Source organism: Lonchura striata, chromosome 3 (genome assembly GCF_046129695.1).
Source record: "Lonchura striata isolate bLonStr1 chromosome 3, bLonStr1.mat, whole genome shotgun sequence".
NCBI classification, from domain to species: Eukaryota; Metazoa; Chordata; class Aves; order Passeriformes; family Estrildidae; genus Lonchura; species Lonchura striata.
In genome coordinates, this window is record NC_134605.1 from 60,834,132 (window position 1) to 60,852,741 (window position 18,610).

Below are 18,610 nucleotides of genomic sequence, written 5' to 3' on the forward strand. Positions count from 1 at the left end.
TTTGATGAGGCTGCTGTAGTGCATATGTAATGTACAATATGTCAACAGACTAAATACATTTCAATTTAAGGCAGATGTTCCAGGCTTGCCTCTTGTTTTTGTTGTAATGAACTGGTATTTCAGAAGAAGGACATCTTTTGCTTTTGGTCTATGACTTCATAGGTCTTGTTTGAATGGGGCTTTATTTGATGAAGCTTTATTTGATTCTCTGCTTTCTCCCTGAATATTATCAGTTTCTGTCCTATCTTTCAGCATGCAGAGGCTTTGAAAATGCACCCTAGAGGATGAGTCATCTTGAAATACGAGTTTTACCAGTTAGTTTTTCCTAGCCTAGCAGTCTTTCAAAACTGCACAAAAATAAATGCATGCAAAAGCATGAACCAGACCTTTAAAAAACCTGCAATCCTAGGAATGGCCTCTTGTCATTTTCACTCCTGTTCAACAGCATATAAATTTCAAAAATAATTTCATGGAAGTCAGTGGTACTGCTTGCTGAGCAAAGTAGTACAAAGCCTGAATAAGGATAGAGATGTCTGGAACTTACTTATCCTAAAATGTCTGAGGACTTTTTCAGCAAAGATACACATCTGTCATTTGGATTACATTGTACGTAAAGAGGCAATAGGGGGGAAAAAGACAGCATGTTCTGAAGACTGACTCAGAAAACTCTGCCAGGTTCCAAACCTGTCAGTTCTTGAAGGTGCTTAAGAGCCAAGTAAAATGGCTATTTGTTAAAATCTAGCCATTAGAGCTTGAAACAAGAGTACCAATTCATGGAGAAAGCCTTAATTACTGGAGTACAGCGTACTTCTAGATGGTTATCACTTCTGTATGGAACACTGAAATATCAGCAATGGTTAAGTTTAGCTATTAGGATGAATTGAACACAGATGGAAAAGTTCAGTTTTAGAATTACTGCCTTTCAGTTACAAAACCTAGAGGAATCTTCATCAGTTTATCTTATGATTGATCCTAAGCTTTTCTTTTTATATTTCTCATTAACTAAAGATATAGGATTGCCATGAAAGAATATTTAAAAAGCATTCTTGAAGATTCAAAACCAAAGACACACTTTATGAGAAATAATAATATTTGATTTTAGACTACTGACTGAGACACATGAGGACAAAGAGATCAAAATGGAAATTGTACATAAAATACAATAATACTTCTTTCTTTCCTGAAACAATGAATTCTCTATTATAAAGCAGCTTCTCTTATCTAGCAAAACTTGATTATGTCTACAGGATACAGTCAGTTAAATCCTCTTGATGCATTTCATCAATGCACCAGTTATTGTAGTATTTGCTACAATTTTCAATTTTAATTGCTGCTTACCTACTGTATTCAAGAGCAGAGAATGTACAGCCTCCAGCTTTATTTTACTTGAGAACTCTTCACAGTGACTATATATCCCCAGTGATGTTCCTTACTATCTTATTTCCATTTTCATTTAATGTCTTTTACTCACTAAAAGCATTTACTTAGCACACATTTAAGAAGCATATTCCCATCCTACAACAAGCAAACAATTTATCCTCATACAACCAGCCAGTGACTCTTTAAGATGTATTTCAACCCACCCAGAGTGTTCATTTTAGTTCACTGGTGAATAGATAGATTCCTTCAGACAAATCATGCTTTCCAGCCTTTCCTTTATGAACACTCACCAGTGCTTCAAACCAAATTGCTGCCCAGGGTGAGCAGTATGCAGTAAAAAGAATTTTATCAGTGTACTGAATACAAATGTGAGAGGGAAAAAAGGGAAGAAATTATCTTGTTTCGGGATAGTTTTATGCTAAAAATTATATCCAGACTCACTCTTTATTCTAAAACAACCTCTTCTGTAACCACAGAAATCTTTTCTTAAGAGTAATATTGAAAAGGCTTTTCCTTTCAACCCACATTGTTGTGTCTTTTTTGTTGAATATGGCATTATGGTCACAAATATGTGACTGGTTCAAGGACTACAAACATAATGAGCAAGAAGAAAACAGTTTTCCTAATATGTTGGAAAATTATTTTGTACAAGTAAAAAAAAAGGCAAATAAACAGTAATAATAAAGAGCAAAGAGCAAGTCCATTGTAGGCAGAACAGCTTTGATGCCCAGATACATGTAGAGCTGGCTTGTTGTTATTGTTGTGGTCTTAAAATAGAAAAATAATAAGATAGATATCAAAATTATCCTCTGGCCACTGTCCAGACAGAGCAAAGGGTCTACTTCTCACTAGACTTCCAAAACTGGGCAGGACACAGTCAACTGGTCTCAAGAACAAATGCATGGACTACTTAGGGGAGGGAATTCCATACATGATGACAGTTATCTAAACACCAATTTTGCTTGTCACATATGAGAATAAATAGTTTAAATGCAGGGAATAACCTCTACAGTAAATAACTTGGAAACAGAAGGCATCAATGAGTTTAGAAAGGAATAAAGGGAAAATATTTCTTTATGTGTCACAAATAGCAGATTCAATAGAGATTAAGAATGCTCTAACATCCTCAAAAGCAACAGGCCTTCAGACAACTGCAGCAGCATGAGTTAATTTCAGGTAGATGAGGAAAAACTGGTTACAGTCATAACAGAAAAAGATGTTTTCATTTTGTGAAGAGAACAAAAGAACTCTGATTCTCAGGACTGGAGAACTAGAGCATTCAACAGCTTATTTGAATGCCTGGAGCCAGATAAGCAGGACTGGTTACCTGCAATAAAAGTAAAACGTGGAAAAGAAGAAAAAAAAAAAATCGAAGATGTTATCTTCAGCATGTTAGTATGACTTTCTTATTGATTTTCTAGAAAGACACAGTTAATGATCCAAACAGGACTTTAATTCTCTCCCTAGAGATGTTCAGAAATGACGCAAGAGAAGAATTTGCCAGAAAGAAGATCAGAGCACTAAAAAGGCAGGAGACATAGCAAGGTGTCAAAGTACAGTGCCACCTTGTCAGATCCAGAAAGTATAAGCAGATTTAGAAAGCAACTATGAGATGGTTTAGATCTGCTGAATGCTTAGAGGCATAACACATTTTGAGAGCTCCTAAGGACACCATTACTGACAAACAAGATGGAAAAAAGTCTCTATCTTTTTGCTTTCCTCTTCTTGTGAGAGAGGAGCTGTCAGCCTGCTAAATGCTGATCAGCTGCCAGGCCCCAGGAGGATGACCCACACCAGGGGCCAGAAAAGAAGGTGTGAGAAGGGAGACTGCAGCAACAACAGGAGTTAGAGACCAAGCAGCTGCGTAACATGCAAGTGGGACATCACATTTTTTTCAATTAATCATTCCCCATCTCAAAACCACAGCCTGAGAGGTTCCCTTGTTGCATTGTCTGTCATCTGTAACCTGTTTTAGTCTCACCCACAGGTTTGGCACAGGCATTGAAGAGTCTTGCTGTGTTTTTGCCAGCTTTGGGATTGATCCTCCCTTCTGCTCAGACTGTTTCTTATATCACTCCATGTGATACACTGCACTGAGTATCCATGCCCTGTGCTGGGAGCAGGGAGGGGGCTGCGAGGGCAGCCTCTGTGAGGAAAAGGCTGTGCCAGACATGGCCAGCTCCCAACAGGGCACACAGCCCCTCAGCCAGACAGGTCAGGGAATGGAGAAGGGGAAGGAGTGGAAGGAGAAGCTCCAGGTCCAGAGCACATATACCCCTGGAGCCTCTGGAGAAAATCAGGCTGGAGCAGATATCCACACTGCAGCCATGAAGGAAATTTTGGATATTTCTTGAAAGAACTACAGCCCATGGAGAACTGCTGGAAGAGAAATTTTTTTTCATGAAGGATGTAGGCCCATGGGAAGCACCCACACTGGAGATGGGGACAAGTGTGAGGAGGAAGTAGTGTCAAAAAAGAACTATTATGACCACTGCTATGACTCCTGCTTGCTATCATCCTGCATCACATTGTGGTAGTGGGGAAGGAGGAGCAGTCTGGAATGAAGAAGTGAGGTTGAGTCTGGGGGAAAAAAAAAGAAGGTGGAGGAAGAGATGCATTCTTAATATTTATCTTTGCTTATCACTTCCTGAAACTACTTAAATTGGCAATAACTTAACTTTCCCAAAATAAAGTCTGTTTTTCCCAGGATGATAACAGGAAAATGATCTCCTGGTCATTACTATGGCCCATGAGATGCTCCATCTTATGCTCTGCCCCTGTCCTGCTGAAAAGGGCAGTGAGAAAATGGCTGGGTGGGCAGCTTCAGCTGGCCAAGACCAACCCACCAGAGATACCACTGGGACAGTAAATCATTATCATTTTATTGAACTGATGCAATCAGTACATGGTTATTACAGTAGATTATGGCCCCTGTCTTTGCATCTCTGCCATGTTGCTTTTATGCTCTATTGATCTGTTTTAAAGGATTGCTACATCTCATAAATTGATTGTAATTAGCCCAATTTATAAATCTTTTAAGAATTGACCTCGAGTTCTGTTGTCTTCCTACAATATTTTCAGATGTTTTACAATGAAAGAACCAAAAATTATGTCAATTCATTGTTTCAAAAGCCCAATGAACATTCATTGTCTACATGAAGACAGCTTTCACAGAGCTATGGCAAGCATCTTTTAATCCTACATGAATAACATAGAAAGCAAGTAAATACCTTTCAAGAATAATTTCTAGATTTCAAATGGAAATATGCTTAGATAGGAAAAGATAACATCACTGTTGCATAAGTTTTAATCTCTGTGGTAAAAGAAGAAAGCTCTTCAATGTCAAAATCCTTTAATATTTCCCACTGGGATTATTCTTCCAAACATACATAAGTTTCCCAGCCACTTATCTGAAAGAAGCCTGAACTAACTGGGAATATGATTTTCAAAAAAGAAAAAAGAAAAAAAAAGAAAAAAAATCAAACCAATGCAGGTGAATTACTGTATGCATGAGTAAAATTAAAAAAAGGACCACAATAAACCAAAACCAAACCTTTTGGTTTTTTGTCTTGTTAAAGATACCAAAAGTGTGATTCAGCACTTCTCTGGCCATTGCTGAACTTCATCTTTAACATCCCTATATTTGAGGGATCTTACCTCCTTCTGTATGTTTCTCATCCTTGACACAGGTATCATTTAAAGATCCATTTGGATCGCAGGAACATGGCTGGCATGGATCTGGGTTTTCTGGCAATACCTATAAAAATAAAGATGTTAGATGAAAAAATCCTTACCTTCAATAATTGGAAACTTTTATTTAAAAAGTAGGAGAGAATGACTTCTGTATAGGTGGCTTATACTTGAAGAAAAATGAGACAGATGATAAGTTTAGTCTATGCAGACTATGACAAGAAGAAAAGGCCTCAAAATGCACCAGAGATTGGATATTATGAAAAATTTCTTCACAGAAAGGTTTGTCTAACATTGGAATGGACTGCCCCAAAAAGTGGTGGAGTCACCATCCCTGGAGACATTTAAAAGAGTTAGATGTGGCATTCAAGGACATTGTTTAGTGTTAGGTTAAGGGTTAGACTCAATCTTAGAGGTCCTTTCAACATAAATGATTCTAGGTTCTGTGATTCTATTAAAGTTACATTTGGGATTTTTATTTAGAAATATGTAGTGACTTAGATGCAAATATGTCTTCAACTAAAAAAATACCAGGTGTACAGATAGTAACAGAACCTTATATAATTAAAATCAAGAAATGTAATTAAGTAGATTTTAAGCATTTTCTACCTAAAGGAATATTGACAATATCAGTTCTGGTCAACGTGATTCAAAAACTAACTAATATTAGTTAGTCAGTAAGGGAGAAAAAAGGCAAATGAAGAAAAGTGAACATTAAACAATGGAAAAATTTTTTGTTCTTGAGAGGTTACCTCAACCAAACTTAAACCTTGGTCTAATACCACACTAGGAATATAAATTAGAAATTCTGCATGAACTAGTTACATACACATAGTATGGATATACTATACAAACACACACATATATATCAAATCCCTTTTAGCTGGATGATAACTTAAAACAGAGGTAAAAATCAAGCAAGTGCCCTGCTGTTGAAGAAATTGTTTCTCAGTACTCCTTTTCTCAAGTTGTAAGGCTTAATCTAGTCTATCAGAGAAAATGTAATTACTGCTATTTGCTGATGTTTTCTCTTTGAGGATTGAACACCAATCAGACTAAAGGCCATTATTTACCCATCTGAAAATATACAGATGAAATATAAGCAATTCAAGCACACACTAATAGTGTAGCTGTCTAAAGCACAGGAATGGCCCATATTGACAATACAACCTAATATAAGATTCATCTTTTGACAGCTTCCACTTAGATGAAAATACAGTCTTATACAATGAAATACAAAAAAGCAATTTCCACTGCACTGAAATTTAAAGACATTCATGAAACACTATAGAATTTCAGTGGTTATTAATTCTACATTGCATTTAAAAACCAGAAATTGCAGTCGCTCTTTCATCAATACCAAATATAGCAACATTTCTTTGAACTGTGATAACAAAAGTTGAAATTCATTACTGAGGCAGAAGTTCTGTTTACAGGACCACATCCTCTTTTAAATTAAATTGAAATACTAGCTGGAGGCCCTGACCTCAAGTGCATTCCCTCATATCAACACAATTCACTTCCCTATTTTTCCGATCGCTAACTTTATACATTCCCAGCTGTGAAAAGCAACCACTGCACCACCAGAGTCGGAAATTAACCTTCACAAAATGGCAGTCCAAACTCTGTTTAGCAATGTAAGCTTCTGGAGCAATGGTTTGAACTTTGCTTTGCAGTCAAGGGAGGTGGAGCGGGCGTTTACCCCTTTTGGCCTGAAGTAGCCGTCCAGGCAGGTCTCGCAGTTGATGCCGCTGGTGGAGCCCGAGCAGTTCACGCACACTCCGCCCCCGAGGTACTCCCCGTGGATGTTCAAACTCTGATTTCTGTCTGCCACGTCCTGATCGTAGTAACACTCCTCAGTCTTCCCGTGACAGTTGCATGCTAAAAGAGAAGGAAAGCGTCAGCAAATACTTCCCCACTGCGGATGCCCCACTGTTACTGAGGTATTAAAAAGAGCCATTCAATATTTTATCATTGGTTCTGTGTATGTTGTAAAAGCACATCCAAACATTAATTTACTACTTTGTTTGTGAAAGGCAATGTGGTCCCATTACAAGCACAGCCTGAAATTCTATTGAATTAAATAAAGTTGTATTTTTTTCCCCTCGATATTTTGTCTTGGGGAGTACGGAAGCTGACAGACACAGTCTAATTATGATGTTCCTGGTTTATTTCAGTTTGTTTGATTTTTTTTTTTCTTCTTTAAATTGATAGCTGAGAAACCTTTTAGTGGTTGCATACACATACAGCTCATGAAAGGGTTATCTAAATTAAAATGCAAGAGGAGTTGTAAGAAAAGCAGCACAATGGGATGAGTAAATTAAAGTGATTCAAATAAAAGCTGAAAGACATCCTAAAAACATCTCACTAGCACATATGCATATAGGAACTTGGGCAGAACAAAGGGATTCCCAATCTTAAATCTTCTTTTGACATTTATATCTGAACTCTAGACTTCAGGTCCAAATACAGGAAAGTTAATCTAATACTCTGTTGCAGTGAAAACGAGGTAGTTCACTGGCCCTTTCCCTGTGGTATTACAACATTCATTTCATCGTAAAGAGAAATTCAAAGCTTGTCAACATCGTGGAGAGGCGTTCTCCTTACATGTGAACCAGATCCCAGGGAACTGTTTCCACCGAGACAGCACAAAAATTCACTAACAGTTGAATAGGGTGTGTCTCTTAAAAATTAAACATGAAATTAAATGTACCCTGCCTTCATTCCATAATGCATTCTCAGTGCAGACACAGTCCCAACTAAAACAAATACCTCTGTGACCAAAGTTTACAGGACACAAATAAGCAATGGCTACTCTAAATATGGGCATATCTGCTCCTTTTTATTTATTTTTAATCACTCATGATAAAATTATAGCTGAAATCCTACAAATGAATAAATATTGAATGTAATGGAGCATTAGATTTTATTATGTTCAGAAATATAAGAGGTATGTGACCTTTGGAAGTAAGATGTTGAAGTTCAACTATAACTACCCTTACTAAAATAAATCTGAAAATTAAATTTCCACCCTGTGGGAAGTTGATATCTCAAGGTATGTTTTCATTCCATGTTGGAAAACTAGATATGTTGTATTTTCCATTAAAAAAATATCAGACATCAGCTTGCATTTTGATAATACAAAAATATTTTTTTTCAGGAAAGATGAATATTATAACATATAAAAGTGCCATTTATACAGAAATCACACCAGTAAAATTTCCTATAATGAAAAACCTGTAAAGAGATACTTTTTACTTACCAGTATATAACCTTGTTATTTTATCAAAACAAAACCATAATGATTATAAAAACTATACAAGACAATTTTTTTATATAGCGTTCCCCAAATATCACTATATTACAATAAAATACCCTGAGTTCAATAAAACCACAACTCTACATGTAATTTTTTCTGCAAAGTCTTTTGAGTCAGTCTAATTAAGTGAATAACATAAAATCAAATGTTATTCATAAACCAATGTGGTTAGAAACCAAATTAACTGCAAAATCACGTTGGACCCAATTTCAGTTTTCAGTAGCAGTTGCAAGAAATTTTCTCCTCTGTACTGTTTTAAACTTACGTTCACATTCATGTTTATGCAGGAGAGTGCCAGCATGCCAAGGCTTTTGATGGAAACCAGGACAACACTGATCACATGTCTCTCCGCATGTGTTGTGCTCACACTGACAGACGGATTTCTAATTTAAAGGAAAAACAAATATTTACACAATGTGATGATTTGAAAAATCTGTCCATGTACATAATATGCATTCCAGTTCAAATTATGAAAACATTAAGGATGGCTTTACTCTGTAATTCTTTTGTTTATTCATTTGTATTCGTTTATGCATCCTGCATTCACGAAGTGTGTTTAACATCTATAGCTCTATTTGAAGAAAACAGCCACAAAGCAAAAGGAAGACAGCTGGCCAGATAATTTAAGGAGAGCCTAAGAATGCAGGAAAATTTAATTCCAACAGGATAAAGAAAGGATGATGGGAAAGTTTCCCAATAAAACAAATAAGCCAAAGTACAGGTAGCCCTTGGATACAGAAAAACTGATCTGACCCTTGAAGGAGCAAGCCATTCTCCACCCTTCCCTTTGATGCATCAATTCTGCTGCTGCAGAATGAAATAAATTCCATTAGCTGATCCAATACAAATTGCCTTTTTTTTCTATTTTGACATTATTTTTTGACTGGATAAGTCAACTTACCATGTAACCTTCCAATTTTGTAACTAATTCTATGGGAGGGATAGCAGGAGTGTTTAAAGTAATAATAGATGAGCACAAGTCCAGCCTTTCAGTCACTCTACAGTTCCCCACAAGACCACCTTAGCCCAGCATGAAAATATTACTGTAAGGAACACCAAAACTCCCTGAAGCCACAAAGGCAGCTTGAAAAAGGTAAAAAAACATGCAGTTTGGAGAAATAAGAAGCAAAAATTGCCTTTCCAATAGTTTAGTGAAGGGGATTCTCTGTGGTCCTTGTGAGGCCATACAAGGTCGAACCAGCAAGCCAGAGAAGCTCCATGGCTCACAGGACAAAGCATAAATCTTGCAAAACAAGTATAACTCAAGCACTACTTCTCAAAAGCATGGCAGTGAGTTCCAGTAAGTTTATTCCCTGCAATGCTAAGGGAAAGATTCTTTCTGCTAAAATGCTAAGGGAAAGATTCTTTCTGCTAACAAGTACAGTCATAATGTTTATAAGCCTATTTTGGCATGGCTCAGTCTAAAGAATATCCCTGGACAGCTAAACCTCCAAATCTACTCTGGCTTGAACTGTTTCACTTACACTATTTTTTATGCTGGTCAGATAGCAAATACAGATTTGATGTCCTACAAAACAGGACCTCACACTTGTCAAAATGGCCTTATTTTATCAAGTAGCCAAATTATCTGAAGTATGATATTAATCTCAGTAGCAGCACTTATTTTCAGAGGCAGGCCTGATTCTAACAGATGGCACAGAGACAATGCTGCAGCTTCATCACTAATGGCATCTGAAACAATAGTTCACCACTTGCTGTACATATCATTACAGAAAATTCTCAAAAGGATTAAACCAAGACGTTTGCTCAATTTTTACAAGTATCCATAGAAATTGCTCAGAACTCTAAATGTATTCTCTGTAAGCTTTTGTCATTTCTTTAAAGGATTTCCTACATAATGGCTTAATGCTACATACAAATAAGATTTTCAGTTAAATCCTATAAAGCTCCTACTTAAGCGAATAGTACATGAAGAGATCCCACACTGTGGCATGTAATAGTAAACAGGAAATTCACTGTTTGTGACAATGAGTGCATAGAGTTGGACAATCAGTAAAAAATGATATTTCTGTATTAATTATATTTGTTATGATTTGATTATATTGGTTATGTGCAAAAAAAGAGTTACAAGTTGAAAGATATTATAAACAGCCCATGATTTTCTAGATTAGCTTAATTGATCATTCAGTTGATACTTGCTACATTGCCCATGCACCATTCCAGAGCCATCATTTGTTTGTATCAATTAAATATCTGACAACCATTAAGGAAATATCTTGATTCATATCAAGAAGGAAAAGAAAGACTGACAGTGCTTATTTCTACAGCTACGTAGTGTTACCAAGATTTCTGTTTTTCCTAGGAAACTTCCAATATGAATTATCTGAAACTTATTCTTTCATTTCAGGAAAGTCTCGGCTGACACTGTATGAATGTTCATTATTCTGTCTGCTAGCACTGTTTCATTCTGGCACTGCTTCTAGGTGAAAAACAGACATAAATTCACAGAACTCTGAAGAATATCAATATCAGGGTTTTTTTTTCGTTTGTTTTTTTTTTTTCTTTCCTCATGTTTCACCCTATAAATAAGGCACATTAAAAAAATACATACATTGGTCATTGGATCCAGTGGACAAGCCTTCGCATGGCCTGAACATATACACATGCCTCCAACGGAGATGTCTTTTATAGAATAGTAATACTGTAAGACAAAACAGAAATTGAATTGCTAAGTGGATTCTAAAATGCAGGTGCCAAATTGCAGAATTCATTTCTTGTGACAAAACTGTCAGGCCCTGTTTTATTTCTTTTTTGATCTATTACAAATATAGCAGACAGTGTAACCCAAGCCGTGTCTTGATCAACAGTTTCAGGCTGAGTGAAAGAAAGGGTGTAAAATTGGCACAGTTCCATTTGTTTGAAGTCACAAAAGCCATGTCAATTTATACACAGCATACAAAAACATGAGAATAGGAAAAAGCTATATGCACACTGGATAATGAAAAGTCAAATTCTATAGAATTTATTCTCTTCAGAAAATATGAAAAGGAAAAGGCATGATGATGGGAAGAGGAGAAAAGCCAGGAAAAAACCTATGAAACAACTTTGTTCACCTTAGCTGGGTCTAATTTGGGCATTCACTGAACTGTGGAAAGAATTGTTTTTCACTATTGGCTTTTTGAATGATCATGAAACAGCTTTTATTACTGAGATTTAAGTACTTTTGACCAGTTTTTCTGCCATTTGGCCATTTCTCTTTTTTTCTTTGGTGAGGATTAAGAGCCCTAAGCAGAAAAGAAGCTAGAATGATATTCATAATCTTATATTACAAAGCCTGTGAAAAGTGAATCTCATTCATTTTCTTCTGTTTTGACAAGGGTCTTGCAACATGATCACAGCTGGCTAATCAAATGAAACATATGCTATTTGCAAATTTTGCTATTACAGTGTTCAACCTCTTTATCAGATCATGAATACATATATCAAACATAATGAGAACTCTTATCACTCCTAGTTAAACTTCCAACACAAAGAAAATGTATAATTTGTGGCTACCCTTTGTTTCCTGACAAGGGTGGCAAGTTTCAGTTGCTCCTTGATCCTTTGAGGTCAGCCTCATGGAAAGATGCCACACAGAAGTTACGGTTCTTTGTTGGTTTGAGAAACCAGTGTATTGTCCTGCATTCCATCTTCATGAGTTTAGAATAATTTTTCAAGTGCTAATTCAATTTTGCACTTCTACTGGCTTAGAATCAGATTATGAAATATCCACTTTTACAGACACACAGTATTCACGATTAGTGAGGCTGCAATAACTGCACTCAACTGGAAGGGATTCTAGGTTTGCAATTCAAAACAAAATGGCTTGTTCCAAACTTTCAGCAATTGCCAGCACTCTCTATTTAGACAAGGAAATGGAAACAGAAAAAAAAATTTTCTTAGCACTTAGCCATCACTAACAAATTGTATTAACAAAAAAATAATGATAAACCCCGCTTCAAAACAGGACTTATTTTTGTTTTGGAGTGTTAGGCTACCACTATAATGCGATGACCAACAGGAGAAGGAAGTGATCAAAAAAAAAAAAAAAAAAAAAAAAAAAAGGAGTATTATATATCCACCAAACAAGTTTTTGAGAAGGCTTAGTAGAAAAATCAGAGGAAAACAAGAATAACATACAAAATTTGATCAGCAGGACAACAGGGAGCTATGGCTTAGAAAGGAACTAAAGACTGCAGAAAGAAGAGACAGGGGAGTGCACACACAAGGCACCCAAATGGAGAAGACCAGACTATGGGTATGGTATGAGTTTAAATGCTGTATCCATTCTTTTAAGTTAAAGCAAAGCACAAAATGCTTGCTGCTACCCTCAATCATATGCAAATGCTAAAAGTGTTGTATTCAGACCCTACTACTACTTATAGTACAATTAGAAATTTTACTCAAAGGGAATGTTCAAGCCATGTTAAAGGTAACAAAACAATTGAGTAGCAGAAGAGGAAAGAGATACTAAGAGCAAACACTTGCCAAATACCTACATCCAAATGTTTGCAGCCAGAGGAGCTGGGTGTTTATGTTAGTAACACCATTATACAGAAAAGGTAAAATTGTTAATTCTGCTCTAGAGAAGATAACAAAATAGAGTGCACAGGGAATTCTCCATCACCAGGATTTTGAAAGACTACAGCAGGTAATCAACTCCCAAAATTTCCTATGGCAAACAAAGGTAAGTACAGCATTTACAAATAAGTAAAATAACTTCTACACCTGTCTTTCTACTGTCTTGCCAGAACTTACCCTCCTTGTGACAATGGGATCAATTTCAGCTGGATCTTTGTGTGCAAACATCATTAAATCAGCATTTAGTGTCCGTATCCTCTGGAATCTCAGGCGAATAAAGCGAGCAGAGGTGAACTCCAGTAATTCACGTGACGGATCGTCGGCACTAGGTCGTCCATTAATTAGAGAAGTGTGAATCTGAAGAATTATTAAAGCAGTAAGGAATTAAATTATATCAATTTTGTCATGATTAGGCCAACAAATATCATTACAGGCATTGTGTTAATGCATTTTTACATGCATTAAAAGAATAACTTCTTTCCTTAGAAAGTAGATGTCCCCCAAAATATTCCATGTGTCAACTGACCTCAGCTATGAAGAGTCATTATAATAAAAACATTTAGAGCAAAGGAAAAATCATCAGCTAAAAAAAGACTGCATCACAAACTGCATACGTGTAACCCAGGCCGTAAACCAGTGTCCATGCCACAGGCAATTGACTTCTCCTCCCCCAGTCTGAAACTAGGTAATCATACAACCAAATGGTCTCAGAAATTTTGAGTTAAGGGAATGTATACTTGCAATGGAATTCAAAATTCAACAGGGGTCAGTTTGCACCTCTTAGAGTGATCATCAAAAGGCTTTTGAACTTTTGAAATACTGAAAACTACAACAGCTAGATAAGACAAAATCAGCATCATAAGCACTTCTCCTTTCCCACTGTCTCTTTACACATCTCCTTTGAATTTTGTTCTCAGCAAGGTGAAACAATTTCCTGGCTTGCAACTGTTTTCATCTGGTCCCAGAGGAAAGTCTTTATCACTTCTGAGAACTTTGTTTGGCATTTGTTTTTCCAAAGACACTACCACTCTCTGACTACACTATAGTTTCTGTAACGATTACCTCCCCTTTTCTCTGTCTGCCATATCCTAAAATCTAGAAATCTAGCTAAGCTCTGTGGCTCCTTCACAGAGACTCTTTGACCCCAATTGACGCATCAAGGGCAAGGCAACAAAAAACAAGACATCTTCTTCCCCTCCTATCTTTGTAGCTGATCATGGCACACATTAGCTCTGAATCAACTAAATAAAGCAGATGGGCTGCTACAGAACTGTTCTTGGAAAAGGCCTACAAGAAGAAACATGTCAAGTATAGCAAAATACTGTTAATGAGCACCTAGAGGGAGAGAGGAAAGAAACCATTAATTTTCCTGTATTCTCAAGTGTTAAATTTTAATTGGGGCATTTTTATTACAGGCTGGTACACTGAAAGAATGTTCAGATGCTAAGCCAAATGTGCAGATCATTGGAATGAATAAGAAAATTATTTATTCTTTGCAATGAACATGTATTGCCTCATACCTCAGTGCTCTGAATGAGAGGTCAGGCCACACGGCCATTTTCTGTCATTGAACATGGTCATATCAGTGCTGGCTTAGGCAAACAGCTGCACTAGAACACCAGCTGGCACTCAGCAGTGGCTGCCTCGCACTGAGGAAAGAGACTGTAAATCTACTGCTCCCAGGAAAGCAGCAGCGCTTGTTTGCTGGAGTTTTTGGAGGTGCTGGATAGACTTACTGAACAACTGCTTGACTTGCATTGCCTATGTGATACTATTAACTCAATTATCTCAAAGGCAGGTGTCAAGAGGATGGTGCCAGACTCTTTTCACTGGTGTTAGGACAAGGAGCAAGGTCTCCAAACACAACAAGTTTCACCTCAGTATTGAGGAAGTACTTCTTTATGTTGGCAGTGGCAGAGCACTGGAACAGGCTGCTCAAGGAGGTCATGGAATCTCCCTCTCCACAGACATTTAAAAGCCACTTGGATGCGTTCCCATGTAACCTGCGCTATGTGAATGAGCTTTGGCAGGAGGCTTGGACTAGTTGCTCCTCAGAGGTCCCTTCCAACCCCAAAAATTCTGTGATACTGAGATTTTTACTACCAAGAGGGAAACTGTATACCTCATCATGTCCAGCGTTCTGCTCCACTGTATCTACAGGTACACCAAATCACTGGAAACCACTCTGCCGGGAGCAGCCATCAATTATATCTTGCCTGTTTATGAATCAGCACCTCTGGATTTCTGCCATGTTACCTCCAGGAACAGGTGATATCATTACCTCCTACTCAGATCACAGCAATACAGTCACTGAGCTCTGACTCAGTTCTGCTCCTAACTACAAGTAACTAAAGGACACATCTGGAAACAAACAGAATAAAATGTTGTGAAAAAGACATGGTGCAAACAAAAGGTTATAAAAAAAACCCAGAGGAAGCAAGGAGGAGGTCCTGAATGAGAAATGTCTGGCTACAAATAGGACAAAAGCACATGACCAGAGAGAGAACTGCTCAAATCCCTGATGAATAGAGAGAGAACATGTGTGGAGAGAAAACTTCAAAAGCCTGAAGAAGGTGGCAACAAGTCAAGTGGAAATTGACAGATCTTTCCAAATGAAGGAGAATTTTAGCAAAAACACATGCCTGAAGATTTTTTTGCATAATATTTATTTGTGAGTAAGGAAACATATTTATTCAGAGTATTTTTTCACACCATCACTGCCTTCCTTTAAAACAAGATGCAAGAGATTTATTTTATACTGCCAGCAAACATACATGGGTTATGGTTTAAAGCAATAGAATGCTAAACACTGAAGTTTGATATTCCAGAGATAAAGAAGAAAGAGATCTAAAATAGTGCCTTGCTCAGTCTGGTAGAACAACAGCACCATGGCAGTAATAAGCAGCATGGCAATCTGACTATCTCTTCAAAAAAGACAAAAATAAAGATTTTGGGGGTGGGAGGACAAAGATGCAGGTGAAATCCCATGTATCAAACGAAGCAAGTGCCCACAGAGAGTTAGAAGTATTAATCACAGACACAGCTTGACCACAAATAATACAGTTGACAATCAGCAGTCATACCTTTTGATTATTTTAAAAACAACAAATTTAGTCTTCAGACACTGATGGGGGAAAAAACCACATCTTTGGAATGATAGTTTTACAGAACTAAAATGTAAGTTAACAAAATAAAACCAGAGGCTTTCATTTCAGAATAGATCCCATTTTTGAAAGGATTACCTGCCAGCAGTTCATCTATTTGGCAAGGCTAATCTAGTAAGATGATGACTTCCATTTATATATTTTTTAAGGCTCGTCTTTAAATATTTCACAATTTAATTTTAAAACAACAATTAAGTTCACATAATTATTGAAATGCAGCTATGTCCTGCGTGAAATATGGCACCTGCTCAAGTATGTACAGCAAAATGGCACTGAGACTAGAAAATTCAAAATTAGATCATTTTATCAAAATTAATCTTAAGTGAAAATTTTACACTAGCAAAATTACTCTAAATTATTTCTCCTCCTATAAACATCTGTGATTAAATCATTCATTTCTTCCTAGAAACATTTAGAATCAACCTGAAAACTGTCCAACCAAGTTGTTCCTACTCCTTGAAAAGAGAATAAGGAAGAATAATTAAGAATCCTTTAGGAACATCTGTCATTAATCAGAAAAGAACCCAGTAAGAATCTCAATTTAAAGAAGTTTAAATAGGTTTAGATTTACAATATTTTCAATATGACTCTCCCAATGAGACATCACTGAGTTTTTCTAGAGCACACTTACTCTTTTCATCTCTGTCCACTATCTTGCACCTGTTTGAAAGGCACTGTTCCCAGGACAGTGCATTTTCAGTCAAGACTCTAATGTAACCCCGGCCCTCCAAGTATTTTTGAATCAGACTTGGAAACTGTCCCAGTGAACACAATCCTCACGAAGCATCTATCCCTATGCCATAAAAGATCATCACAGTATTCCACATACAGCTCCTGTGAAGATTAGCCCCCCTTCCACACATCAGCTACAGCCTGCGTTAGCTGTGCCCACGCTGCATTGTGAGCCACTCCACAGTTCCACAGCAGAGAAAAGGTCCAAAGCTCAGTCTTCTAGGAAAATATTAATACTTTAATCCACCCACTGGGCTGCTACAACTTGGATAATTTAAGTCCCCATGAGGGAATAATACCAAATCTTGTTCAGGTTTTATGGACAACTTTTATTTACCATTTCCCAGACTGAAGTAATAATCATAATTTTTAGTTCTAAATGAAAGATACTCCAATTTCAACTAAAGAATACTTTTCCTTAACAAAGCATTTGTCCATTATTATATTCTAACAATTGGAATATTTAAGACTCTCCAAGAGGGGCCAGAAGAAAACAGTTATGAAAGACTATAAGAAACAGAGCATTTCAACACGATCCCTCTGATACAATATGATCACTTCCTCTGACTAATCAGTCTAAAGGCTTCCTGAGCTACAGCGTGAATCTGAGTCATAGTGTTTAATATCTACCAGTTGCCCTCTTCTGTATTAGAGTTCTACTCTCTTTTTCAACCATTATGTTTTTCATCAGTACATACCTTTGTCCCAATCTGAGGAAATTTGCTTCTTAAAAAAAAACAACACACATAACTGTCACTGTTGTGGTTGTTCTTTCTTTGTTTTCTTTTCCCTTTTAAACCTGAAATTCATAATTATTTAATTGAAAGTACTCTAATTTGTCATTTGAGAAAATTGTGAGCAGTCAACATATTTTCATTTTTAAAATTCAGCATGATGATAAATCAACTTTTTCTTATCTGAGAACTGTGGAGGATGATACAAGTTCTTTACCATGAAGAGAAATTTAGTCTAAAACTAACCCATCAGCTTTCATGCATAATTCTTTTTTTTCTTCTTATATTTATTACTCTGCTTTTAGAAATCCTCATTTCCATATAGTATTTTTCATGTAGTATCATAAGTTGCTAATAGAACAAATTATCTTAAATTTCACATTACCTTCAAATACTGCTATTACACAGTTTTCCGATTTTTTAGATTGCCTGCAAGAATGCTGAACAACAGGGACATTACCAAATATATTCAAAGGACATCTCAAGTACATTAGAATCTCTGGACCATGTCAGAACCAAAAAACCTATCCAGCTTGGCAGTCTGCCCCATACAGCATCCAAGTCAGCATGCTAACAGTAAGATGAAGGCAAGCATACATAATACTTCCTCAGGGATTTGCTGAGCTATAGGTAGTTTCTATACATCTGGTAAGCCTCAAAGTATTTCTATGAACTCTATCTCACCTTAATCCAAGTCACCTTTCAATATCTACACCATCACTTAATTAGGATTTTCTCATCTCATTTACATGTTGTAGGGAAAGAAATCCTTCCTTTGGTGGTTTTAGGTCTGACTCATACTAAACTTGCTTAATACTTCCAGTTCTGAAATTGGAACAAAGAAATGTATCTTTCTACCAGTTTCATTTTTCATTTAATTTCTTTAGAACTAATTAGCTTTGCACAGGTACCAGGCTTCCAGATCGCTAGTTTCCTTGGATAACTAAGGAATTCTACTAAAAAAAATGGCATTTCATTTGATGGTCCATGCTCCTCAGTTACTGAGAATA

The 18,610-nt window shown here is 36.7% G+C and overlaps 1 protein-coding gene across 2 annotated transcripts in view; it reads right to left on the reverse strand.

Moving 5' to 3' along the window:
• The window catches only part of LAMA2 (laminin subunit alpha 2), a 335,231-nt gene that overhangs the window by 202,215 nt on the left and 114,406 nt on the right, over nucleotides 1-18,610 (reverse strand). For both annotated transcript variants that reach the window (XM_077782208.1, XM_077782207.1), the window contains exons 5-9: nucleotides 13,148-13,327; nucleotides 10,962-11,051; nucleotides 8,655-8,772; nucleotides 6,773-6,951; nucleotides 5,038-5,137 (exon numbers count right to left, since the gene is read on the reverse strand). In XM_077782208.1, coding sequence (XP_077638334.1) covers nucleotides 5,038-5,137; nucleotides 6,773-6,951; nucleotides 8,655-8,772; nucleotides 10,962-11,051; nucleotides 13,148-13,327 — 667 coding nt within the window. The remainder of the gene's footprint in view (nucleotides 1-5,037; nucleotides 5,138-6,772; nucleotides 6,952-8,654; nucleotides 8,773-10,961; nucleotides 11,052-13,147; nucleotides 13,328-18,610) is intronic.